Source organism: Lonchura striata, chromosome 3 (assembly GCF_050655825.1).
Source record: "Lonchura striata isolate lonStrDom1 chromosome 3, ASM5065582v1, whole genome shotgun sequence".
In the NCBI taxonomy this organism is placed as follows: domain Eukaryota; kingdom Metazoa; phylum Chordata; class Aves; order Passeriformes; family Estrildidae; genus Lonchura; species Lonchura striata.
In genome coordinates this window covers 77,896,747-77,924,397 of record NC_140705.1, presented here as the reverse complement: position 1 = coordinate 77,924,397, position 27,651 = coordinate 77,896,747, and the positions used below count along the sequence as shown (strand labels likewise).

Genomic DNA, 27,651 nt, shown 5'->3' with positions numbered 1-27,651 from the left:
AAGCAGCTTCTAAGTGTTAGATGTGGCACCATTTAAAGCATATCAAGAGTGGCACATTTGAAGAACTATCTCCCTGTTTCTTTTTGGATATAAAAAGCTTTTATCTGATGCATGTTGAGGGATCGAGTTCTTTTGATATTGAATGCTTGTGATATTGATATTAAATAAAAAGAATTAATGTGGAACTCGGCAGTACCTACTGGGACATCTTACTGTGCCTCTCCTATCATTTGAAGTTTGTCATTCAATTTTTGGTATGAGTACATAACAAAATCAAAACATGATTGCAGAATGTATTAACCACCTAAGTCAGTTTAATCAAATTAGGATCAGTAAATTAAGAAGAGCAGGACAAGCTTTGCTGCTTATTAGCAGTCAGAGTAGACATTCTTGGGGTTGCCTAGATGAGGTTCTGATTGTTAACACTTGCTAAGATTTGTTTCCAAATCTTTGGTACTGCAATTGTGTTTAGTCAACACTCTGTGGATGTCACCAAAAACTATTATCATCCTATTATTCTGTTGTGTTGGTAGATAACTGCCAAAATCTTGATGTTTTCTCATGGGTTATTGATGAGATTGTTTTGATGATGGGATTGTCTGTATTACAAATGTAGAAACAAATGCAAGGCACTGCTGTGTGGGTTGACACCAAAAGCACAAACTGTGGTTCATAGCTTCTTCACCTCAACCTGATCACCAGGCATGAATTGTTATCTAGGCAATGTTGTGTCAGTGCCTGTCCAGTCAAGATAAGAGCTTTATCACACAATGAGGAAGAGACCCTGCAGCTGACTGTTCTAGTAAAGTTTTGGGTGTCAATGTGGCCCTGAATAGTGCTAGGTATATTATTTGGTCTTTATTTTTGAATATTCCTGCTAGCTTGAGTATTCTTCATTGCATAGTTTGAATTTATTTCATATATTGCATTTTGCTTGAGGTTGACATTAGCATTTGACCACAGCTTCTGGCACCAGTACACAAGGAAATGAATTATGATCTTTCCCATGGCGAAATAAGTGGATTGCTAGTTGAACTGTGCTGCATTAGCAAAGTTTAACACCAGTACAAGAGGAGGATGAGACAAAGAGTTTGTTAGTGATTACACAAACATTTCCTTAATGCCATCACCTTTACATCTCCCTGAGCCAGAAGGCATTAATAAATTCTATTCTTTGAAAACAGTGCAATTTTGTACGCATATTTTATTTTGAATACAAAGAATGGATATTTATGGTTTTATTTTGAAAATATAATTTTTCAAGGTGATAATACGGCATTATGTTTTCAAGGAAGCCTTTTTTAAGTAAGACAGTTGAGTGGCCATATAACTTTTGATTCCTGTAGCTTCAAAAATAAATTTAATTAAATATTTTTTGTGTGGAGAAAATATAAAAGGCTAGGGTTAAATTCCGTTATTCTTGTAAGAATCATGGCAGACAAAAATTGGAAATAATTTCTTTCTTCTAAATGCGTTAGTCTGGGTTAATAAGAAAAATCTTTAACCATTAAATTTGATTACATCATTTTTCTTTTTTTTTAAATATAATACATGAATTGTTATATAAGAACAGTAGGATCTCAGTCCAGTTTTTGTTTGTCTTAAACTGCTCATGAAACTAGTGTTAGTTTTCACAAAAATGGCCAGTTGTCCTACACAGACATGTTTAGGTCCCTGAGAGTGCATGGAGTTTGACACTCAGAGAATGAACAAAATTCAGTCTTCAAATATTAATCACTATTTAAACCTGGCTTAAAAAAAAAAGTTTTAGTCATTTTACTAATGTGCCTTCACTGAAAAGTTTAAGAAAGCAACCTGGTAAAACAGCTTTCAATGCCCATGAATCAGTGAAAGAAATATGGTCTTTCTTTTTTGCTTAATGGCTTGCATCTTTTATCTTACATAGTTCAATGGCATAGAATTACAATAAATTAGTTTTGCAATTATCAAACTCTTCAACTTCTCTTTGGCATTTAACGAACCTCAGAATCTGTTTATTGCTTCATATACTTTGCCATCACGAACATTAGCCTTTAATTAACTGGAACTCTAATCTTAATCTTTCTCAGTATATTGCAATGAAACATTTTTATTAACTTGAAGAAGATAGTATTTGTTACTATTTTTCCAATAAATGGAATACTTTCAGAATGACCTTTTTATCAGTAATTATAACAATATAAAATGTAAGATGGCAAAACTCATTATACCAAAGAAAAGCATTGTCTGATTAGTTTTTGTGTATTTCACTTAGCTACATAAAATCACTAAGAAGCCTCAGCTGAGAGAGGCCTATAGAGATCATGTGATCGAGGCATAGATCAGGAATTGCAAAAAAGTGAAAGAATAAATAATACACATAAACTTTTCCTCAGGCAAATTTTGTACAGCTAGAATGACCCAAAGCAGTATTTGCATTACAGAACAGTACTCCATGGTGGTCTCCCTAGTAATGAAGCCTGAAAAAAGAAACTGGTTGTAAAAGCTAAGCTTTTTTTGCAATACTGGCTCAGTGCAGCCACTTAGCAAAGGTTTCATCAACTAGATTTGCCAGATACAAATGAAACAAGTTTTCTTCATTAAATAAAGGAGAGCACAAAAGTACGCTTCAGTCATGCAACATTACTGTAACTTCAATGCAGGGACAGTTCCACTGTCTTCTTGATTGCTGATACTTCCTTGTTCTAGATAGATGTTAGGCTCATTTCTGTCTTGATAATTTCATTCCTTTGAAGTTAGTTGCTCTTCCAGGTATTTAAAGGTCTCTGTATCTATTGCAGACCAATATGACAAGAAAAGTGTCTTTATGACAAAGGGAAAAACAACAGATCTCTCTGTTGACACTATTTTCAAGTATTTGTTACACTGCTGCTTCTCCAGCTGGACACAGTACTTTGGTAGTTATACAGTGCAAGAGGTGTTCGGAGTGTAAAAAAGTCCATGTTCAAGAGGAGGCAGTAATGGCATGTAATATTGAAATGAGAGATATGATAATAGATGAAATTTATTAATGGAGCTTCTAAATATTTGGTTTTAGGAATAATTAGTTATTTAATATTTTCATTTAAAAATCAGGATTGCATAATGAAACGTATATGACATAATGCTTGAAGTTGTTATTAAGATAGATGAAAATCATGGTGTGACAGATACAAGTGGATGTCTTCGACAACTGATTTAATGGAAATGTAATTAAATATTATAGTAAAAATTACAACATAATGTACTTAAAACTAATAAGAAATTATATTATTAACATTGATCTCATAATCTGAAAAAAGTACTTGCTGTGGCAGTTAATCAATGGATAACTATAAGATGCCAGTATGATGTCACCATGAGACTAAATGTAAGGCTGAGAGACCTACCAAACAGACTGTATTACGTGAAAAATAATACTCATTGTATTTATGATTCCTGATAAGGATTTAGTCAACTTGAATGATACCTTTTTCATCAACTTTTCCAGTCACATCTTGAATGTAACAGAAAAGTTTAGTGTTTTCAACACTGACTTTCAGACAGGAGCTCCATAAATCCACTATTTTCTGCATGAATACATAACTACTTTTGTTTGTTCCAAGCTTCTTACTGACTAGATGTTTTTTTATGTCCCATGCTTTTACTGAAGGAGATAGTGGAAAATCCGCCCTTATCACCTTCTTCATAATGTCATGATTTTATAGTTCTTTATTTTGTTCTTCCATAGTAATCATTTGCTCACTTTATTCTGTTATTTACCTTTAGTCATTATCCTTTTCTGGACCTTTTCTAATAATACCAATACCTTTTTTGAGATGGCAGATCAGAGTTGGTGTACTGCTTAAGATGGAGCTTCTAAGCCTTCATGTAAGGACAATGTACAACGAAGGGATTTGATACCAACATACCTTTAGTCCTTCTAGTATCTTTGTTCTTGGATAAAGAATAGGAATAAATTTAATTAACATAATCATATTTTCTAGAAAATTTGTAAATTGCAGTAGGAAAAGTATTGTAGCAAATATACTAACATGAATTGGGAAGAAGAGAATGTCTGGTATCAGAGAAGATGTAATTTGAGATTGCATTAGCTATAGCTAATTATGGTAGTTGGGTAGAAAGAATTCAGATTGTATCTCATGCAGTCAAGACAACATATTCTTTATCAATAATTTAAGTTAAAATCTAACAGTGACCTCTCATATTGTACAGAAAATAATGTTTTAAAGGATGTATGAAAGACCTGTTTGTGAATAACATACAAAAGAACAGAGGTGCTTTTCCAGTGGCCTCAAAGTGCAGTGATGCTTGAGACTTGCCTCAAATGAGAAAAAAAATAAACACCAAAAAAAAGAAAAAAAAAAAAACCCAAAAAACCCAAAAAACCTAACAAACAACCCACAAAAAACCACATGAAAGTACTTACATTGGTGGCATAGAACAAACTTTTCCTCTGCAGAACAGCAAGTGGAGGTTTATTTACATTGGTAAAAAAATGCTTTTCTTTGAGTATTACTCTCAACTGCTACAGATGTGTTTACTAAATGAAGTTACAGCTCTGCATATCAAATCCATTTTCACTGGACATGATCTATCAGGGACAGCAATATGCAACAACAGGTCACAGTTTAGTAGCCCTAGTTGAAGCAATTTGTAGAAAAGTAGAGTGTTGGCATATCAATAGTGGACTCCTTTACCTAGGTCAGTAGAAAATTATGTGAAAACATTTTGGGGGAATAAAGTAAAATTTAGATCAAGTAAAAAATTAGATCTATAGTCAAATTTAGATCTGTAGTTAGCAGAGTTAAATTACAGAAGAGCCCAAATGAAAAAGAGAATGTTAGAAATTTACATTCTGTTCACTGGCAAGCTGGATGTCTGCTAGAAACTAATGTAAGGGTCACTGAAGACAAATAGAATAAAACCAAATACTGGGTATGGTTTAGGATCATTGAAGCTCTCACCTTTTTTTTTTTTTTTTTCCTTTTTAAATGACACATTCTAGCATTTTTGACAAAAGAAACATGCAGAGAATTGTAGGAAGTTCTTATCCCAGATGTACAGCTATGGAGTTTCACAGTGAAGAATCAGTTGTCAAGGGCATTTGAGATTAGTTTAGCTCTCTTAGACTCTCTTAGCACTTGAGATTAGCTTTGTTAATTAGCTTAAAGAATAGATTTCTTTTAAGTATTTGAAATTCTATTATCATAGTGCCAATTGTTAGTTGCTGTTACTACCACATTTGAGAAAAAGATTCCAGCATGAGCATTTTGGAATTGGTATGTCATTCAGACTATGCCATATGCTAAACCAACAATAGCTCAGATAAGAGCAAAGTGGAGCTAAATCAAATTTCCTCACAGGCAGATGAGAAAGGTCTTCATTCTTTCCAGTTCTTCAGCCATCACTATTTAAGGACTGGAAGTCATATGAAAGCCAAATCCATAGCATTCAGGGAAGGGATGTGCTAAAAGAGATTACCTAATCTCATTACCTAATGACTAGTGAAATACAGTGGAAGGGGCAAACAGTAATATTAGTTGTAAATCAAGTCAAATTACTTCTAGAAAGAAACAGAAAAAGGAGAAATACTTAATTTCCCAACAATTCTACTATGTAATGTCACTACCTTCTTGGTGTTTTCTTTTTGCTTTAAAATGCTGTGATAATAGAAAGATCTACTTTAAAATATAGACAGTTTTTATGGGATACTCTGAAAGTGGCAAAAAGAAAAAAAAAAAAAAAAAGTTGACAAGTCATTACCAAAGTGTAATTTTAAAGAAGTGAAGTTTAACATGTAAAGAAGAAAGCAAACTATAATTTGGGAGATCACTATTATTCTTCTTTTATACCTATTTTAAGCCAGGCTATAGGCTTTTTCTAAAAATATATTGCCACTAAACTGTGGGGTTTTTTTGTTTTGTTGTTTTATTTTTTCTTTTTAAGGTAAGAGGGCCCCCACCTGCAGGATCAGTAAAACAAAGACCAGCAAAACACACAGCTTTTCGCAAGTTTTATGAGAGAGGAGACTTTCCCATTGCTGTTCAGCATGAGTGTGTAGGAAACAGAATCGCCTGGAAGGTAAGTCCTGGCACAGCTGTGACAACCAGCTGAGCTTATTTAAGTGACATCTCTCATTGTCCAACAAAGTTAGCTTGCAAGTAAATACACTGAAATAATTTCTTAACAAATGGAATATGGTGGGAAAGTCATTAGAGAAAGGCCCCTGAGTCAGCTGTCTGCCTTGGCTAACAATTAAATGAGATGCTGCAAAAAGGAAGATGACAGAGTTGCTTTGCCTTAGAGAATTGTCTCCTGCCCAATTTATCTCTATTTTTATGAGGACTTGGCAATACAGCGTGTTTCAGGCAGTCCATCAAATGATGGAAGTGGCTGGATACAACGAACAGCAGCCATTTATCTCCCCCAGATTTCACCTTCCTGCAGGACACTTCCAAATAGAAGCTTTAATTACCTAAATGGATAGGTCAAGATTGTCTGCTCCCTGAAAATGCAGAGCAGAATACAAACGAAGGCAGATTCTCATTCCACGGCTGTACTCTGAGTCTCCAGCATATGTCAGACAGCGTAATCGCTGTCATACGTGCCTCTGTTACAGGCTGACCTCCGCTGCTGAAACCATTACAGCTCCGACATTTCTCTGACAAAAGGTTAATTGGCTTCAAAATAAATGTATTGCCTAATGACTCTATTCTAATGCAGCTGTGTTTCTCTCTAAAATGCTTGGTATGTTATTTGGAAAACTTGCCAATCTTCTAAGTAACTACTGCAGACTTTTAAACTTAATTTAAAAAATGAATGCTGATCTTTAACCTGCTCCTACTATTTAATTATTTTTGTTAACATGAATTATTTTTTTAATTTTTGTCTCATTTATTGGACTAGAAAGAGATTTTGCTGGAAGCCATGTTAATTACAGAAAATGAACATGATATGCATGAACAAAATGTGTCAGATTTTTAGAATGTCAAAAACATGATACCATATTTAAATGTAAAGCTATGTTAAGTCAACACTAAAAGGATTTTACAATCTTATAATTGATTCTGCTTGTAGTGAAGCAAACAGGATTGGCTCTGTAGTGTGGTAAGTAGTACAATATTTTATAGTAACTAAATTTTTAAGGTAGCTCTTTTGCTTATTGAAATACAGAAGAAAGATTTGTGCTACTATTTTGTTGCCTATAGAGGTTTTGAATCAGCACGAGGAACAATTAGTAGTTCTTGCAGCAAAGGGAATCTCTGTCCCAAATGACTCTACCCACCATCAAGATAAGATTCCAGTGTAATTTGGCTTCAGGCAACACTAGAAATTCCCTTGCTGGACTAGAACTCACAGGCTTACAATTTAAGCCTGCACTCTGATCTTTCATCACCAGGTAAGACCCAAAGGTGATTTTCAAGTAACTGCAAAAAAATCTGCACAATTTAACTTTCATCTTTAGGCTTTTTAATTTCTAATTTCTCAAAACCAGACTGAGAGGTACAGAAATACTACTGGACTGGCATTCCACTAGATGATGCTAGTGACTGCCTAGTTGACTTAGGACGTCAGGAAATTAAATGGAGCTGCATAAGTTCAGATGAGACATTAGCAAAAGGTTTTTCATTGAGAGGGTGGTTGGTCACTGGAACATATTCCCCAGGGAAATGGTCATGGCACCAAGCTTTTTAGTTTCTGGACAACACTCTTAGTCACATGATTCAGATTTAGGTAGTCCTGTGAGAAGAAAGGAGTTGTATTTGATGATTCTTATGGATCACTCCATCTTGCTAATTTATCTGCAACCCTTCCAACCACATGCTAAAGTGTTTGATTTCTATATCTGGTAGTTTTAATTGTTTGAAAACATACTGCCTTGAACAGTCATCACAACAGCAGAGTGTCTAGTCAAAGATCCAGCGTGTATTTTTTCTTAACACACTTTGCATCTTCTAGACCTAATGTCCACCTACTGCAGTAAAACACTGGCTTTTAGCTAGTGCAGTGTAGGACTGAGATGTCATGCAGGAGTTATTTTTGCTATTCTTCTAATCCTTTCTTTTGAAAAAAAATCACAACTTCAGCATGAATGTAAGTAAGCAGCACAGAAGTGGACTATTCCATTCCTATATTAGTGCATGTTCAGATTCAACCTTATTTCCCTTATTCCATGCCACTCAATTTAGTCACAAATCAATCCTGAGTTCTGTGGCAGGCAGGCACTCAGTAACACTGAGGTAGAAGTTACTTGAGGCTATTGTTTAGTTTGACATGCAACTGTCATTGATTACTATGCAGTTTAATTACACAAAACAGGCAAACTGCACTTTCCAGTTCAAACTCTGCACTAGATACCTTCTGAAGTCTTAGAGGTTGCCCAGAGCTGCAAAAAGGTGGTAATATTGTCCATCCTTAGCTGATACTTAAAGGTACAGATAAAGTAAGGTCTCTATTTTTCACTTGTTTTAAGGACATAGTTGCACTACTCAAAAGACATCTAATGGCTAATTTTCATCAGTGTATTAGTTGTACATCTAATTAAAGAATTTAACTTTTTAGTAATATATTTACTCAATACTGTTAAATTCATGACAGTTGAAAAGATATTTTACTTATGAAATGTGTCGATGCAAATGTCCTATAAAAGTTTGGCTGAAGTATACTTACTTGAATGAATCATGATCAAATGGAAGATAAAAATAAGAAATGAATGGTAACAGTGATATTTTAATCCTGCTGTAATTACCAGTATCAGTGTTTTATGTTGAGAGCAGTGGTTTTGCTCTATTTAGTTATAATGTATGTCATAGTTCATTTCACTCTTGTTAGTTTGTCTATCAAATGGTGCATGAGAGAAAATGCATGAGGGTCTCAGAAACCTGACTTTTTTACTGGCAAAAGAAAATACTACAGGATTTTGTTCTTTCCTGCAAAATACACAGCTGTATTTTATTTGCTTCTTTGTTTGTTTTTATAATTACTAAATCAAAACTGTAATTGTCAGACATTATTTTTTTTTTAAACACTTTGAACACTTATTCATTATGTTGCAATACTCTGGACAGAATACAGTAATTTTCAGAGAGAATAGGTGAATCTGAAATGCTTTAATATACATTAATTGTATTTATTTAATATGTACCAAAAAATTCACATAAATGACCATTGATACTGTGACAGTTCTGAAGATCTATAATTTTAAGCCCATGATTAATTACCTGTAAGGGCTGGCTATGCATAACTGTGGTTGTAGACCTAGATGAAATATAAATTTAAACTTCAGGAAATGTATAGAACTGTTTCTGAGTAACTGCATGTGTTGAATATTTAATTATGAAATAATAGTGCTTCTATGTTGTTCAATCACTTAATAGTTTCCAAAATGCACTAAATTTAGAAAGAGGCATTCTTGCTCCAAATTAATCCTAAGCATGAACAAGAAGTTGCACTGTGAAGATAAATCATGGTGTTTATCTTGGTGTCTTTTCTTAAAAAAAAAGGGACCAAAGCAAATTAGATCTTACTAGATCATTGTAGGAAGATGTGTGCTCTTGGTGAATTTTCAGAGTAAGTCTTTACAGGCATCTGTTAGAATATTTCTGTAATGCTGTCATTCTGCTTGGTAAGTTTTACTATCGTTGCAAGTTTAAATAAACCTGTTTCAACTTAATGGAAGAAAAAATGTGAAAAGATAATATACACTTATATTATGGACAAGAACAGAAAATTGAAGCTGGTTTTAAAGAATACCATCAACAGAAAAAAAAGGATCAAAAAAGCTCTGATAATGCCAAAGAAAAATTATGTGGTTCTGAGGATATAATTGCATTTATTTCTGAAAAAAGAAGACATTGATTGTCTTGGGGTTCCTAATGTTTGTTTTCAAATCTGGAGAGAAGTTGTCCTTTTGTTATTTTGAAAAAGTAAATATAGAGAATGACTTGTTAATTATGTCTGTGAAAACAAGACATAACTCGCTACACAAACTTCTGGCTTTGATTTCAATTAAATTTAAAAAATAATTTCAAAATTAATTCCAGACTCTTCATCCCCTTTCAGTGGATGTACTAGTAGTCAGTGACGACTTCGCTAAATAGCGTATGCTCAATGTAACATTTTACTGTCTAATTTGAAGCCTTTATTTTTATCCTTTCTTGGTAATCAAAAAGAGAACTGTATATATACTAGTGCCTTAAAATTTCTGCAAATATTTAATGTTTATATTTCTTTTGTAAAGTAGTTTTTAAGATCTGGAAATAAACAACTTCTTTGGTTGAGTTATTGGACAATTGTTCAAAGGTCTTTCCAAATAAGAAGTATTTTATTTTTTCCACTAAGAGAGAATGAATACTAATGGCATGGTTTGAAAAAGTATTTTTAATGGGTATTAAATGTAAAACTTGGGAACATCAATTTTTGTTAATTTAGAATTTGATAATATTAGAAAGCGATCTTTATATTGAAAGAATGTACTAAAATATGTATGTCTTTTGACTACTTTTGTGGAATCCCACAATTCTTTTTCAGCATATGTATATTGCAATTTTATTTCAAAATGTATTAATACATTCTTTTGCACAATCTCATACTAAGCTATGAATAATAAAAGCTCATAGTTCACATCTGAAAAGGACTTCCATTTTTAAATATATGATACTGAATTTAAAAAGGTCAGAATGCAATTAAACCTTTGACTAAGAAAGTTGATAAAACCAAGTATTTCTGAATTATAAAGTATGTGTTTGAAATGCAATCTCTCTGTATTAAACGAAAAGCCATAAGAATGTTTGATAAAATATTTTTTAGCGACTGGAGTTAATTATGCAAGTTATTATACAGGAGTAAAAAAAGCTTCTATTCTTCAAGAGAATTTGAGCAATTTCAGAGAATTGACAGCCAAATTCAGAAACTCAAACTTTTAAGCAAAACATCAACATGAACATGATTTCCATTTTTTGGGGTATTTTCCCAGAGTATCTATATTCATTAATGATATGACTTCTGCCATTTTAGTTTCTCTTCATGTCCTCTTTCCTACACAGTTATTTTTTTTTTTTTCAGGAGCTAGAATAAGCTTTGGTAGGAAATTTGTTTCTTTGTGATAGAAACTAAATGCAGGGCTGAAAGAAAGTGATCTGCCTTCAACATCATGAGTTTGGAATGTGCATACACTTTCTCCTTACACCTACTACTGAAAGTTGTTTTTAGAAGTAGCGAGTACAAAGAATTTGAACTTTCCATAGTACAATTTTATTAGTATATTGTATACTAGTTTACACAGAATTCTGAACTTCTATGATTAAGCTGGTACCTATATGCAGCATTAAGAAAGAAAATTTTTTGTGAGTTGTTTTTTTTGGTGGGGTTTTGGTTTTGTTTTGGTTGGTTGGTTTGAATGTTGGACTTTGTTTTGGGGTTTTCTCTATAAAATAACTTGATTTTAAATTTTGTTTTCTTTTCTTGGAAGTTCAGTCTTTTTTGATTGCTTGAGGGGTAAGTTTTAAGAGAGAGAAAATACTTTCTTTATATCAACCAATATAATCAGAGAGGAGACAAGTTTTCATTTGCAGAGCTTGTGTTTGTATTTTTCATTTTTTTAGAATTGTTTTGTCATTAAACCAAATTAATAACCACTGTATGTTATTCACTATGTAGTACCAAGTAAACTTTGGTAACACTTTCCAAAGTTCAAATCTCCAAATAAATTTATAGTAATTGAATGGAGCTCATTTACCCTAAAGAATGACCCCATTATTATACTGTCATCTTGCAATTTCTGTAATTCAAGAAGTTGAGGGATTTTATGCTTGTTACTGTCTAAAGGGGACATTCAACTTTGCTTCACCTCATCTACTTTCTATTTCTGAAGCATACTTGACACTGGCACTGACATTTATCAGAGCCCTCTTTGAGTAATTTTATCTCACTAACTCAGGAAAAGAAGGTGGGTGTGTTTTTTCTCGATAAGCAACACATTCATAGTCATAGTCCTGGAAACTTTGATTATATGGCAATCCATGAGTGCTAGTGCTGAGTGTTGGTGAAGAAGAGAGAAACAGGAGAAAAGCACAGTGAAACATGTAAGAGAATTGAGGGATTTCAAAACTGTTGTGTTCAGCAGTCATGATCTGCTAGTTTACTTTAGCTGTTTGTGGAATTGCAGCCTCAGATATGTGAAAGCAAAGAGAACTAAATGCTGTGAAAATTAATTATTCTTTAAAACTTATTTTCAGATAGAGAAATCTTTTTTCTGCTTCTACTTTTTGTTAAACTGTATTTAATATCTTCATAGTAAAAGGTGTTGAGAGGATACTGTAAAAAATCTAGTAAATCCCCCACAAGTGTTGTCATGCAGAATGAAACCTTCTTGTAAGGTTATGTAGAAAAAGGAATGGTCATGTATCATATGTAGACACAGTTGGTACAGCACAGAGTGGTATTAGTTAATATTTTATTTAATGTCTTCATTAGTGTTTTAAGCAATAGATCAGTTTTCTGCTGCAATTGACCTCTGTTTATCTTTCCCAGAGGGCTCCTTTTTAAAAATCATTCCAATGATCATTAATAAGCCTGTCTCCAACACAAATGTATTGGTATAAGATAAAACTGCAGTGTAGATTCAAGAAAAGGCAACCAAAAGCAAGAATTTATTAAGCCAGAAATAATACATAATAATTTAGAGAAACTACAAGTGTGAACTGGGGTAAAGAAGTAAAGTCTTGAAGAAGCAAATTTTAAATGCTGCCTGGGGCGGGGGGGGGGGGGGGGGGGGAACCCCACTATAACAGATATAGTGTAAACAAATAGTTTGGATACTAATTTTTTTTTTTAAAAGGAAAGTAAAATCCTCTGTTTTCTGTGAAGACAAACTGTGGGGCATTGTTACGTTGATTTTTAAGATTTTTTTTAAGCTTTCTGAATTTATATTTTGTTAGAAAACTTTCTCACACATTTTTTGCAAACAACATATTGTTTTGTATTTTTTTGTGGGGGTGGAAAAAATCGATGTATTAGTAGTTTGTCTAATGTTTTTAGAGAAGTGACCCATTCACTCTCCAATCTACTGTCACCTTTAGAAAAATATAAAGCCTAGAGTCAAAATAATAAACGCCTTCCTTTTTACCTTGCCATCATGGTGGCTCGTGTTATGCTTTTTCATGTCCTATAGCAACAGGGGAATGGTAGCAAGAAAGAAGTATTCCACTTTAAACTAAAAACAGCAATACTCTGTTGCATCTTCTTAATTTGGGCATTATTAATAATCTGTATACTATGGCTTACTGAAGCAGGCACAAGCCAATACTTTGCATAAACAATCATGTTTATACAAATGTCATTCATCATTCCTTATGACTGTGATATTAGTACCCAACTAATCACTACCAAAAGTGTTGTCTTGACTGATATGCATGTGACTTTTTCTTAGAGATTGTTAAAAATTTCCATCACAACACTGTTCTTGTTTTGTTTTTTAAATGCAGAATACTAATAAATAGGCACTATAATAATATAGTGCCAACTATAATAATGACTATGACCTGGTTTTCATTTAATGAAAACTCCTTTAAATTTCTTGAACAATGTTATATAGTGCTATACATATACCCACTCTATGACCCTAGATCATACAGAGTGCTAGCGAATAACAATATTTCCATTGACTGCAATGGAATGGGATCATTATTGCCAGATGTAAATATTATTCATCATCCTGTCCCTTTTCTCCCTATGATATTACAAAATTCCATATGATCTGTTAAGTTGTTAGTCCATAATGCTAACAGAAATCTATTTTTGATTAACTGTCATAGAATGATAGAATCATGGAATCATACAATTCTAGGAAGGGGACCTCAATGATCATGTGATCCAACCTTTCTTGTCAAAAGAATAGTCTAGTCAGGATGGCCCAGCAGCTTTTCCATCTAAAATTTATAAAGGCTAAGACAATTAGGATTTTTCAGCCTAGAAAAGAGGAGGTTTCAGGATGACTTATAATTGTAGCATTTCAGTACCTGAGTGAGTCTACAAGAGAGATGGAGAGAGATTTTACAAGGGCACGTAGTGACAGGACAAGGGGGAATGGCTTTAAGCAAACAGACAGTAAGTGTAAATTAGATAATGGGAAGAAATTCTTTACTGTGAGGCTGGTGAAGCACTGCAACAGGTTATCCAGAGAATCTGTGGTTGCCATATCCCTAGAAGTGTTCTTGGCCAGACTCAGCTACCTGTGGTGTGATCTGGTAGAAGATGTCCCTGCCTACAGTGAAGGGGTTGGAACCAGATGATCTTTAAGGCCCTTTCTCACAAAGACCATTCTGTGATTCTATGATAGTGCCCCAAGTTATGAAATCTCCAGAACTTATAATCATCTTTTTTAACAACTACCAATTCAAATCTCTGTCTTAAATCTAAGATAGAGTTAGTTTTGACCTAATTACATTTATATTTAATAATGTCTTAATTTTATATTTATATGCAATACATTTGTGGTTAGATTTTTTCCAAAGGCACTATTTATGTTGACTATAGCATTTTGTGTGACATACCTAAGTTTAATCATCTTTCAGTTTAATCATTTACAGACTAAAATAGGGTACCACGCTGATGTCCTCCAATTAAGGCTACATTTTTTAAGGTGTTGAGTAATTCTGGGTACTTCCAGTTTCTATTCCATGGTACATATAGTCACAGAAAGTACTGCAACAGTAGGTTTCTTAAGTTTGAAATTTCTGTGTTGATTTGATCCCACCACTAATAACATTAATTCTAAATAAATTTATCATATTCAAATCTTACTTTTCAAAGGCACTATGCTAGATTTAATTTTTTGTTGAAAAAATATCATAATTATAGTGCAGGTCTTAGAAGAAATGTGAGATGTTACAGATTAAAAAAGAATCTTATCAAAATGCAACTGCAAAACTTTGTTACAAAATGCTGTGTTTTTATGAAATCCCATAAAATCATTGTGACTATTTCAGTACTTACCGGTGTTCTCATTGGTTGATGTTATTTTGTACATTTAATCTAGTCTTTGTCGTGAAACACTAAGTTAATGTCACATTATGTATTAGAGGTTATTCAATGCAATCCCTCCGTTTTACCACTTGTGGCTCACAAGTAATGTGATTGTAAAATATAATTCTTTCTGGAGTTAGATTTTTACAGTCCTCTAGCCCTTTCCATTTCTTTTATATTTATAATTTATTAATTTAATGAAATGTTTCTTTTGTCTGTGTTCAGAGAATGTACAATATTTTTTAAAAATATTGGCATACTCATTTACTTAACAGCTGAATAATGTTTTTCTTAAGAAGTAGAGGTTTTCCTGGGTGCAAGATCTCCTTTCTTTTAACAACATCTATGCTGAATCTCAAGACTAGTATTGAGATGGAGTCTAAAAATCCCTTGCAAACAATAGTGATAGTTTACCTGATTCCTATAGTACACAGCAGGCATATTTCATTCATTGACTCCTCTGTGGCTAATTAATATTGGCATCTTATCCCAGGATTCTAGAAAACAGTAATGTTATGGCAGTTAATATACTGTTCCTTTTCTCTGAATATACAATTAAAGCCATTCCTTTATTTGATACAATTTGCTATCTCTTGAAAGTGTATGGAATGAAAACTCATCCATGTAGCAGAAATAACTTCAATTTAAATTTGGTAAATGACCTCTGAAAGCTAGATGAAAGATTTTCTGCTGAATGGGCTGATGCTCCCTGCCTGTATAATATATGTAAGAAATTAGTGTGAATGGTCCACTTTTATGGAGTAGCGCTGCTTGTAGTTAGCCTGCAGACACAATTTTCCCCCAAGCCTCCATCTGTTCTTCAAACCAGGGCATATGCCATCTCATTGAGCTTGAAAGTCAACTGATTTATAGCTCCTGTAAAGTGCATAGATTGAAAAGAAAGGTCAACTGCTGCTATGTGACAATGTTTGCTAGGTACTTGGATAGACAACACAATACTATGGACTCCAGAGGACACAAGTGGTGAGGTAAGCTTTGGAAATTGGTAAATTGCCATTTAGGACAAAAACAAATTGCTCCTCCTCCTTCAGGTAAGCAGATACCTTTCTTCATAAAGACTGAAGCATTTTAGAAAGTAATTAGGTAATACAGCAAAGCCTTCTTGTTATACTTGTTATAATCAGAGAGAGTAAGGTTTTCCTAGCTACAAAGGTTGCCATCTAGAAGTGCCACGACTTCTTCCACTTTAATCTTTAAGGTACAAGCAGAAACATCTGTCTTTAAAGGTGCATCTTTTTGTTTTGTCAGAAAGTTTTGTTTGGTGCCACAAACAGCACTGATGAATTTTTATCTATCTACCCTGAAGGTGATTTCTGAGCCCTACCCAATTAATGGATGACTTGTTCTCTGGACATTAGTTATCAGCCTTTCTACTTTTACCTAAATATTACTGAGTTCTCTGACAAGTGACAAAACAAATGGAATTGACAACATAAAAATCAATGTGTGTTTGATGTTTTCATTTCTAGTAGTCATTTACTGTGACCATTCTGCTCTGAGTCTCACATACTGAATAATTTCTTCAACTCCTGTCTCTTGCCAATTCTGATTTTTTAATAACATTTCAGGTAAAAATGGCATGGAGTTAAGTGTATTTTTTATTTAAGAAAGAAATGTAGAAATTATACAGTCTTTAAATATGAAAATATGGAGTAGATTTTGCCTTGAAAAACACAAAGGTGAGGTATAAAAATTTCACATATACAGCAGGATGAGTCATCCTCTACAATTATGAACCTTTTTCTTCTTAAGGTGTGTGTAGCATCTGTTAGGAAAAAAATGCCTTTGTAGCTTTCCACAATCATCTGATTTTGTGTAGCCATGGATATCCTAACCTAGCTCACACAGACAAGTATACTTTCTGAACATAAAATTCAGTGAAGAAAAGCAGAGCAATGCAGATTAACTAGATCATAATTATCAATTATTTATTTTGTATAAATATAAGTCACTACCCAACATAGGTACTGGCTATTCATATATTGTGTAGGCTATTGAGTGACTAAACATGATGAAAATGTTGAGCTAAGAAACTATTTTGCTGTAAGAGTGTTGAAGGGATATGTTAAACACTTATAATGCAGCTTATAAAATCATAAGGTGTGTAAAGGAGAATGTGAGGCATTTAAGAAAAATTCATACTGTATGTCTAAAAATTTACAGAGAAAACCTCACTATCACTGGAATCACATATTCTAAAACCATATTCAATGAATGTGTCTACTTTGGAAATGTATTTTTTGTGGATGTCTGTTCTCAGTTTTGTGACAAACACTATATATTTTGTTAATTTTTCATTGCTTCATTTTTGTTGTCCACTATATATTAGGCATGTGTGAGAGCCAAATTTATCTCCCTCAGTTCCATGCAATTTCCTATACTACTTTCAAAGCATGAATTAATTCATCTTCATTTCAGTATCATTTTCTTATCACTAGCCTTGATAAATGATTCACATCAAATTCATGTTCACATCTACTATGCTACTGAGTTCTGATCTGGCCCAAGCACTGCTCTCATTTCTCACATTGTTATTCTGCAAAATAATATCTCCTTGCTAATGATAACTTTTGTATTGCCTTTTTTCTTTCTTCCGTCTTGGTTTTTTTGTCCATATTTCCTCTTGCTTAACTATGAAAGGTTTGTTTACATGGGAAGTTATTCACAAGGATAACTCAGCAGGATCTGGTTTAAGTAAAGAATGCCTTTTACATATTTTTTTATGAAGTAAGTGTGTCCTTGGTCAGAAATCATTTAGATTAAGATTGATTAAAACTTCCTAAAACAGTAAGACCTACATTTTAGACTTTTTTTTTTCTTTCCCTGAATTCCTCATCCTTTGAAAGTTGTTGATAATTTGTTTTGATAAAATATAAATTTGGCATGAAAGAAATCTGTTCCTGCAAACATTTAAGCATGCACTTAATGTCTTGTGATTAAACCCACTGAAGTAAAACTTCTGCTTGCACTATGTAGTATTGGTGTGGGATGTACCTACCTCTACAATGAGAAAAAGATATTTCCATTTGTTTGTTTTCAATCACAAAGATGCAACTTCCTTAAGAAGTTCTAGTTTCAAATTAATATTATTGCATCTTTAAGAAAACCTCAGCTCATTTAAAAGTGTCTGATAGAATCTCTATTAAGTTGATTGAATTATGTATTTCATGAAAAAAAAAGAATACTGAGTCTATATTTGCATTTCAAATAGCACTGCGAATTTTTGACAGTAGTAGTACCATGTGGTAGTTTATCAGAGCAAAAATAAAGTATCTTAAATATTTAAATGAGGTAGTTCCTCTTAGCTTTCAGCTTTGAACATTAACACTCGGGAAACAAACAATTGTGGGGAATTATAAGTACTGCAGTTTTACTAAGTGACAGAATCTATGGGTTGCCAGTATGCTTTACTGGGACTTCCTTCAATACCATGAAAAAAAAAAGAATCTTAATTAGGTTTTAAAGCTATATACTTTCCCTATACTGAAAAAATCTAAATAACTGTAGGACCCAGTATAATTCTATATTTAGAATATCAGAGTTAACACCCTCAATAACCTAACTGGCACATTAGACTTAAAAATAATTAATTTAAATCTCATGCATTGTTTTCAAATTAGTATTATATTCATAAATGCAGGTAAATCCATGCCTTATTTAAAGAACTATAACAAAAAGACAAATGAAAATTATAAATGACAGTCTTTAAAGAAATAAAAATATTCAGATTGGTATCTTCTCAGGTTATAATGTGGCTAAAAAAGGGTGTTGCTTCCAGTGTAATCAAAACTTCAGTCTGAATGCAGAGCTCCTTAGAAATATGAGTTGTATTGTAATGTAGTGGATCTTGTCTCATAATGAAGACCATGTGCACTGAAGTACAGTTCTGCCATCAAAAAGTAACACATTCAATATTGCTCTGTTCTCTTCATATCCAAATAAATTCAGCTAGGGTCAGAAGCCCATGGTGGTACACTTCAGAATCATAAATACTTATATGAGCCTATACCATAAGGGATGTTCCCATTCTGTGCTTCTTATCATGACCTTTCAGGCTCTTAAAAAGGCTGGTTCAGATGGGAAACCCCTACTTTGCTTTGCCATTTAATAAGAGCATTGGAACATTGCTGCTCTTATTATTCCTAGAAGTGGTAGACAGGGGCCCTGGATAAAGCCCATATCTGAGGCAGAAGCGTTCCTTTTAACAAAGCTTGGGTTAGAGTGTCAGTTTTGCACTTGAACTCGGGTGAATTTAAGTTTTCTTTGAGTTGTTGCTTACCTTGTGCTTCCACAGAGTGAAAGACAAAATGCATTAACTTACCTTAATATGATTTTTTTGCTTAATGCTATCCAGGTCAGTTCAAATGCTTGCTAAAAAAAACAAACAAACAAAAAAAAAAACCAGCAAAAACCAAGCCACATATTAGTCAGGTGAAAACTACAGACATTTTTATGTCCATTCCAAAACCTAACCTTCTGTTACTGTGCAGCACTTTGGGTGAAACCACAAGTAACTATAAATTGATACAAAAGGGCATCGTATTTATTTGTATTCCATCATTATTAAGACTACTTTACTCCTTTCAGAGTTAAAATAAACTTTCCTGTTTAAAATTATTGCTGTCATACAGCTCTCAGGGGTTGTTTCATTTTGAGCTGAAATAATAGCTGCAAATTTTCTAATTTAGCTGGGAAATTCTAGCTTAAGGTAGAGATGAGGAAAGCTGCATTTTTGTTTTCTAGAATTAGAGCTGTATTTTATGTCTGCTTTCTGCTTTACTGTTTTTCATTCCTTATATGCTTTGGTGCTTTCCTGAAGATGTTGGGAAAATAAGCTGTCTAAAACTCTTCAGTAATATCACTGACTTTGTCCTATTCTTTTTTGGTGAACTCTAAAAAGCATATAGCCAGAGTCATGATACTACAAACCTTCCTCAAAATGAGAAAATTTTTTTTTTTTAATAAAGTTTATCTGATATGGAAAAACTTTAATTTTTTTTTAATTTATGCCTGGATTTTTATTAATCTTTTAACTTGAACTTACTCAAAAAAATTTGTTCACAAATTAGATCGGAAATGCATAGCATATTATTTGCAATGTATTTATCATCAACTGTGATTAATTTTATCTATTATTTCTGTGAGATAATAAAAGAAGGTCATAAAATTCAGTCCACCTTCAATAGAAGTCCTTAAGATATGTGTAACAAGTGTGGAAAGACAAATTGAATACAACTTCCTGTTCACATAGCTCCTGACATCAGTCCATCAGTGATCTCTTGTCTACAGACATTCATGTCAGCAGAAAACCAGGTTGTATTAATGTGTTCTTGTGTAAATAGTTGCAGCTAATTAGGACAATAGTTTGTTTCCAAGGCCATGGAGAGTCAAACATATGGATTAACTACCTCAGAGGTGATTTAAACACTCTTTGCATTTAGTTGATCTCACTAGAATAGAACATTTCAGTTGAAAGGGACATGCCATGATAATCTAGTCCACTGCCTGATCACTTTCAGATGCACTGGTTAGATAAAACTAGAAACCATCAGTAATAACAATCACAGAGAACAGGAACTTCAGCCTCATGCCTTTTCCCCAGATATATGTTTATTTATGCATTAGGAATCCTAGATTATTAATCTAGGTTTTTTAAACATAACCTAATGTGGTTATATCATCTAATATGTTTACTATCAGGCTAGAATAATCTTTCAAGAAGTGACCTAATTTTTAGGTTTGTACAAGCTGTAATTCAAAATTCCAGTTACTGGTTAGCATTGGGTTATTCGATGAAAATTTAAAGATATCAAATACACATTGGAACTGCTAGAATTGTGCTGTTTCTCTTAATCTTTTATTTTATCAAAGAGGTTTGCTGATAAGCCTTAGAATGTAAAAGTAAGTTCTCTTTAAGAGTGAAGCATGTTTTCGCTGCTTTAATAATTAATTCTGTACCCATGTATATTTCATTATAAAGTGGCAGCCTTTTGTACTGCTGTTATTTCTGTAAGGAAGTCAAAACTATTCTGTCCTTGCATAGAGTAACAGATAATGTGCACAAACACATTAGAATCATTTTATATTTAAAACAATATTTTCATGTCAGCTAAGAAATGTCTTTACTTATACCCACATTGTCACCTGCTGGTTATGAAATCAGTAGTTTAAAAGGTAAACCTCTAAGATGCTATTTAAATTAAATTAATGCCTTTTATTTTCAACTGGGTTTTTTAAAGTAGTTGTGTCTGATCTGATCTAATATTATATGAAAATAATTTGATTTGGGTCTTAGATATCATAGCATATATATAACATTTCACTAAACCAGCAGAAACTTCCATGGCATTCCTAGGACCAACCAAGAAATACCATGTATCTTTGTAAAATTATTTACAGTTGCTCAGCAATAAATAGTACCTGAGTCACATTTTGTAATTATTTGTTTCAGAATACTTTAAAATACTTGGTGAAGTTGTTAAATACTTAAGTTCTTTGTTTCCAAATTCCCATATAAGTCAATCTAAGTCACAGATTTAGTGGGCCAAATATTTTGTTCTAACTGTACTAACTTTTTAGTCCTGTTTATTTCTAGCTTAAAATGTGTGTGAGGTTTTTTTCCTCACAGAAATGTTTAACCTATTCTCCCATAAATGCTACATCTTTGTGAAGAACCACAACAAAGCCATTTTCAGAACCTCCTAGAGAAACACCTTCTAGTTAAGGCACTTTGCACTTCTTGTTGAATGCCACAACATTTCTAAAGGTTCCTTGAAATTTAAGCTCTAGTATACATTTACTCATAATTCTTAATCTTTGGCTTTGCCTTTCACATTTTGGGAGGATGTAAAATTGAAATATAAAATCCACATGTTCTAAAAAAGTCAATAGTGACTTAAATGTTGCAACAAAAATATCTTCTCCAAGATCTGGTGTGGTATGCACACATGTTCATGCAGCAATACTATCAGACAGGCAATTATGTCATTTTGTAGTTAAAGAAAGAAAAGATTGATTCTTTGAACCCCCAATTTCTTAATTTCTGTTTGCTGTTTTACTGTCTGTGAGTGCTTAAATGTATTTACGTTCTTTCCTCCTATAAATATTCAGTTTATTTTGGTAATTTAAAATGAACAATGTGAAGATGATTTTCAACCATTGTAGAAATTACACAAATATAGAAATGTCTAGAAAGCCATAAAGATATAGTATTGGACAATCAGATAACATCTAACATTAGAGATTCAAAAATCCTTCCAGGCCCTTGGATCTTCCTGCACTCCTTTGACTGCAGTTTATTTCTCTTCTAAGGCAAGACCAAGCAAAGGAATATAAATCCAAGTGCCCTTTAAGAAGAATACCTGAGCATAATTATTAAAGCTGGTAACATTTTGTCTCCTTTTACTTGTGTGTGGTGTTATTTTCAAGAATAACTATTATTTTTTTTAAATAGACTGTTCAAATGGAGTTACTGGGCTAGAAAAACTAGGATAAAGTAATGGTGGTATTCAGGATTTTGAGACTGTATGTTCTGATGATACCACTGGATTTGTGGGAAAATTTCTGTTTTTGGATACTGTTCTGTTTTTCCATTCCCAAGAATGGTGAACAACAGCATATCCTTATCAATGTTGAAATTTTCATAGTTTTGGATTATACATTCTGTCTCTGCCAATAAATGTTCTTCATGCTAGTATGATGACACATAAATCTTAAATTTTCACTTGCTTTTTTAACAGACTTCCCAATCAACAAAAATTACACTTTGATTCATTATTATGCTTTTTTCCTACAGATTAATATATTTTTCCTTAGGATCTGATTTGATCTAATATGCAGGATGGATACATTGAAATAGAACTACATGAACACTTGCTGTTGCATCAGAACCAGATTAAAGAAGCATTTGTTCATGTCCTGTGCCACAGTTCAATTTTCCCTCAGTTATACTTTGGTTTCATCTTATTAATCAGATCACTATAATGGTAGATATTGAATCCAGTAAAAAATGCATTTGTGGTGGGTTTGGTTTTGGTTTGGCTTGGTGGGTTTTTCCCTCTTCATTTTGTTTGTATTTAGGTCATCATAATAACCTGACAGCAGCCACAGAGACAGTGGCACTGGTGCAACTGAAAGGAGTGTGAGCCCTGGCAGTAGATGAGGAAGCAGAGAAAAGGAGGAAGAGAAGATATCTTAAATTCATTTTATACATGTGTACAGTTTTAAAAGATCAAATATCTAATCAGTGGTCTCTAGGGATATTTAATGAAGATTATTTTGGTTTAGATCTTTATAATCTGTTCTTTTTTATAGTGGCCTCATGTTATATCAGATCACCTCATAAATGTCCATCAGTTTATATTACACAGTTTATGCAATTAAACCTGTCTTGCAGATAAAGAGAAAGGTCACACAGGGAGACTTTGTATTATATTTCTAACTGTAACCTAATCCTAATAATTATTTTAATAATTTAGTGATTAATTAGAAGATGGTAATTTTATTCTAAGGCCTGATTGTTCAGGTTACTTAATTTTATTTATTTTTTCTGCTCAGCTCCTGCTGACTTAGACAATTTTTATGAGGGGTCTAATTGAAAGACTTTAGAAACTGTTCTTCAAATCTTTAAATTAAATGTCTTAAAATTGCCTAGAATCAAAGTACAGTTTTTCAGTAAAATAAAACAAATATTTCAGTTAAAAATACAGCAAATATAATTTCCAGACAGAAAACCAAACCAAACCAAACCCTCTTTAGTTTTCTACTTGTCAATTCTACAAATGAAATCCAGGTCTCTGAAGTATGGTTCCTGGAAAACAAGAAGTAAACTTAACAAAAGTTTAAAGTAAAATACTCTATGCCCTTAGATTATTCAAGAGGCAGAAAGAGGGCATCCAGATCTCTCCAATGCATCTTTCAATTATTCCTTCTTTTCCTGAAATTCTTTCTTAGCAAGAACACGTCTTTCAGCCTCTTTAATCAAAGAATCAAAGGTTTTGTGGACACCAAACTGCTAATAAATATACACCATATATCTTCTCTGATAAGAACTTTCTATAGAATGTGTAAATGATCCCTGTGGAGAGGAGGAAGATTGATTCTATAGGTAAAACTTTATGACATCTTTGCAAAAAACAAAAAGATCACATTTTAGATTGTGTAGTAAATGTAACAAGTACTCAGTGATGCAACTTCAGAACTGTCCTGTAATTTCTGACTACATTATTTATCTCCCTGCCTGTATTTTTGTGATCCAAAAGATAAATACATAATATTTTCCATCCCACTCTGTGCAGTGAAGAAACAAATTGAAAGTCCTCTAGAATGGAAGTGAAACAAGTTTCTTCTGTAATGCCATATTTAACTATTTGTAACTTCGTTCTAGCATCCTGAAATTTATGGATAAATTTTGAAGGAAAAATAATATTAATGCACAGATTAATGCAGTTATCTTATTTAAGGAAAAGCAAAAAAATAAAACCTCATACCTCTTAATAATAAAAAAAATTCAAAACCCAAAATTTAATATTTCCATCTCTATTAAAAGACTTTGTTATATCTTAAACTTTTCATAGAGCTGTGAAACCTTATGCATCAATATGTATTGACTAAAATATCTTTCAGTATGCAGCTATTATTCATGCCTTTTACTATTTTGAAGCCTAATCTTATTCTGATGATAACAGTAGGAATGTTTTGCTTTTTTATTACAATAGAGTCAAGAACCAGTACATCTGTTTATGACTAACTATTCTCAATTGCTTGCATTTTAGTAAGAAATGGAAATATGTTATGTACATGATTTCTGTCTTAAATCATGCTGGAGGTGGCCAACTTAAAATCAAGTATTCTGCTCTAACTAGAACTCTGTGTGACACCGATCTAAGGTTAATCACTATTCCTTGCATATACAGGTCAGTGGAGTGCATTGCTATGTGGAGACACCAAGGAAAATGAGCTAGTAAAATTCTGATATTAGTATATGACAAAAAATAACATTGGTACAAAATTGCATTTTTACGGAACACAGAGTATAAAATAAATAGTTCAGTATTGTGTTAATGCAACCAGAGGGCTACTCAAAAGGATGGGCCATAAATATAATCCCATGAAATCTGTGGTTTGAGGGAACAGTTTGTCTGCAATAATTGCAGCTGAGAAGAGACTCAAATAATTAAGCATATATATAAATGCTTATGTAACTGTATATATTTATACAAACATACATTTTTATAGATAAAAAATGTATTAAAATATAGAGAACTGTATAAAAATACATGTTTTATAGTTAGCTCAGTATATCATCTCTATTTTTTCAGACAAGGCTGCATGCTTTCAGTTGGCTGGACTTATTACAGAATAATATTAGAGAAAAATGAAGTGAACTTATCTAAATTTAATTTTACTTTTTTTAAAAAAACTTTATAGAAAAGCTTTTAATAGCAACTGAAACATTAAATTGCACATATGTTCAGTTGCCACACAGTGGTGGGGAAAAAAAGCAGTAGAGTAAAAGTGAATCTATCATACACATAAATAAAAAAATATATTGAGACAGAAGAAACTTTCTTAACAATCTGATATCCATTGCAGCAGAATTTCAACATTTGGTGAGAAAGGGGTTGGATGTATAACTTATAAGAAATATCTTGTCTTTCTGAGCAAAGCATAGGACATATACAGGAAGAATCCTTTCACTTCACAGAAAGAGACATAAGTTTAAGAAGCTCTTTTCCAAAGTGTTCACAAACAGTGCCAAGATTTTTTGTTTAATGGTTACTGTTTGAATGGAATATGCAAATCCCACCCTACATACTTTATATAGATTACATGGGAGTGGTGCAATTATTCATTCATCATATTTTGCTGGCTTTTGGTGCAGAAAATGGTTAAAATATTTTGGTGGAATATTGTAGTGAAAAATCTATATGTAACAGCTTATAATAAAATGATAATTCATCAGTACTTCATATTTTATTCCATGTTGCTATATTTTAACAATTTATGTATTATGCAATGAGCTAAAAGATTTTCTTCCACTTACCATGTTTTTAGTTTTAGTGGCATATGTTCTTACCTGCACTGATATAAAGAATTTAAAGAGTTTTTTTCTCTAGTGATTTGACAAAACATCAGTCAAATATGGAGGATAAAGACCTAAAATCTAAATTAAATAGTAATGAGTGACATAAGTCTCATTGAACAGAGAAGAGTCTTTTATCTACTTCCTTTACAAAAAAGTTACTGAAGAGCCATGCTGTAGAAGTATCAGAAACTTGTCTCCTTCAACTGATCAGCAAAACTGAATGCAAGGAAAGTAGCAACACTTCTCTGAACTGCCTGTCTCAATTGTTAAATGTTTTGCCTATTAAGGGGTTTATTCAGCATGATTCTTTGCTGAAGGCAAGAGATGATCCTGCAATCTCCTTCGGTTTCCAGTGACAATGTCAGAATACAAATACCTATACAGAATGTGACATCTCACCAAGATGTACCAAAAAGAATGAAACAGGAATCCACCAGCTACCATTACAAAACTTTGCATTTGTCCTGTTTGTTTCCCTCATTGCCATTTGTTCTAAAGTAATGAGGAAGCCTGAGAGGACAAAAACTTCTGTGTTACTAGATGCCTTTATGTTGCAGCCTGCTGAATATTGTTATTTTAAAAGTATTTGCTATTCTGATTACAACAATACTGTTTTTTCATCATCTGGGAAAGCTTCTTGAGCGTGGACTGTAAGGGTTGACAGGGAAATGGTTGCTATGGAACTATTTTCTGAGCTGGCATGGCAGAGCAACATTTGTCAGGATTTAATTTGCATGTCTTCCATGCTGCAATTTCTTTGGGAGGATCTGACATAGACTTCACCAGACACTCAGAAAGCAGAGCTCTGCACTGACAGTAGTTGTTTCCCCAGAAATATGCAAGTGTCAATCCTTACACCCCTACATTTAGCAAGGTTTCTAAATCAGTGAAGATAAATCTACAAAATTATTTGTGATCTAGTAATTATCCCATTTATTAGTTACAGTAAATCCTAAACTTTTTTTTTTTCATGAATGTGTTAGAGTGATTAAGGAGAAAAGATGTTATTTAATTACAAAAATTAACAATTGCTGACTAACACTTAAACTTGACACTTCTCCTCAATCTGAAGAAACCTATATATAATGAATATTTTGTCTTTATCTTCCATTAAAATTAAGTTTACTATTGTGAAATTAGTTTTATGATCATTTGAAGGGACTTTCCTCTTAATTTTTTAGTTAATCTATGGTTTATTATTATGATTAATATTTTTACTAATACTGCTAGTTGAATAAAATATTTCCATGAATAAAATACCATTGCATAGCTTCTGTATTAAATTGAAGGCTCCAGAAACAAGAAAGTGTAGCAAGAAAAACTAGTGTAACGTATTGCATAAAAGGATTGAAATTTCAAAATGAAATGTTAACAAAACTGCAGTCTTGTATGCTAACCCATGCTTTATTTACATGTTATTATTTCCTCAATAAGAAAAACAAACAAACAACAAAAAACCCCTCCAATTCGCAATCATTATACAAGAGCTGATTTGGGGATCGTACAAAGTTAGAATTTTATTCCAGGCCAGAGGTATG

At 32.8% G+C, this 27,651-nt stretch overlaps 1 protein-coding gene across 17 annotated transcripts in view; it reads left to right on the top strand.

Moving 5' to 3' along the window:
• PACRG (parkin coregulated) overlaps positions 1–27,651 on the top strand; it is a 215,516-nt gene that overhangs the window by 43,529 nt on the left and 144,336 nt on the right. For 15 of the 17 annotated variants that reach the window (XR_014954369.1, XR_014954367.1, XR_014954368.1 and 12 more), the window contains one exon: positions 5,929–6,063. The exons of the other annotated variants lie outside the window; for them this stretch is intronic. Coding sequence is in view for 12 of the 15 variants with exons in the window: in XM_085576861.1 (XP_085432987.1) it covers positions 5,929–6,063 (135 nt within the window). In the remaining 3 variants the exon portion in view is untranslated. The remainder of the gene's footprint in view (positions 1–5,928; positions 6,064–27,651) is intronic. 17 annotated transcript variants of the gene reach the window in all.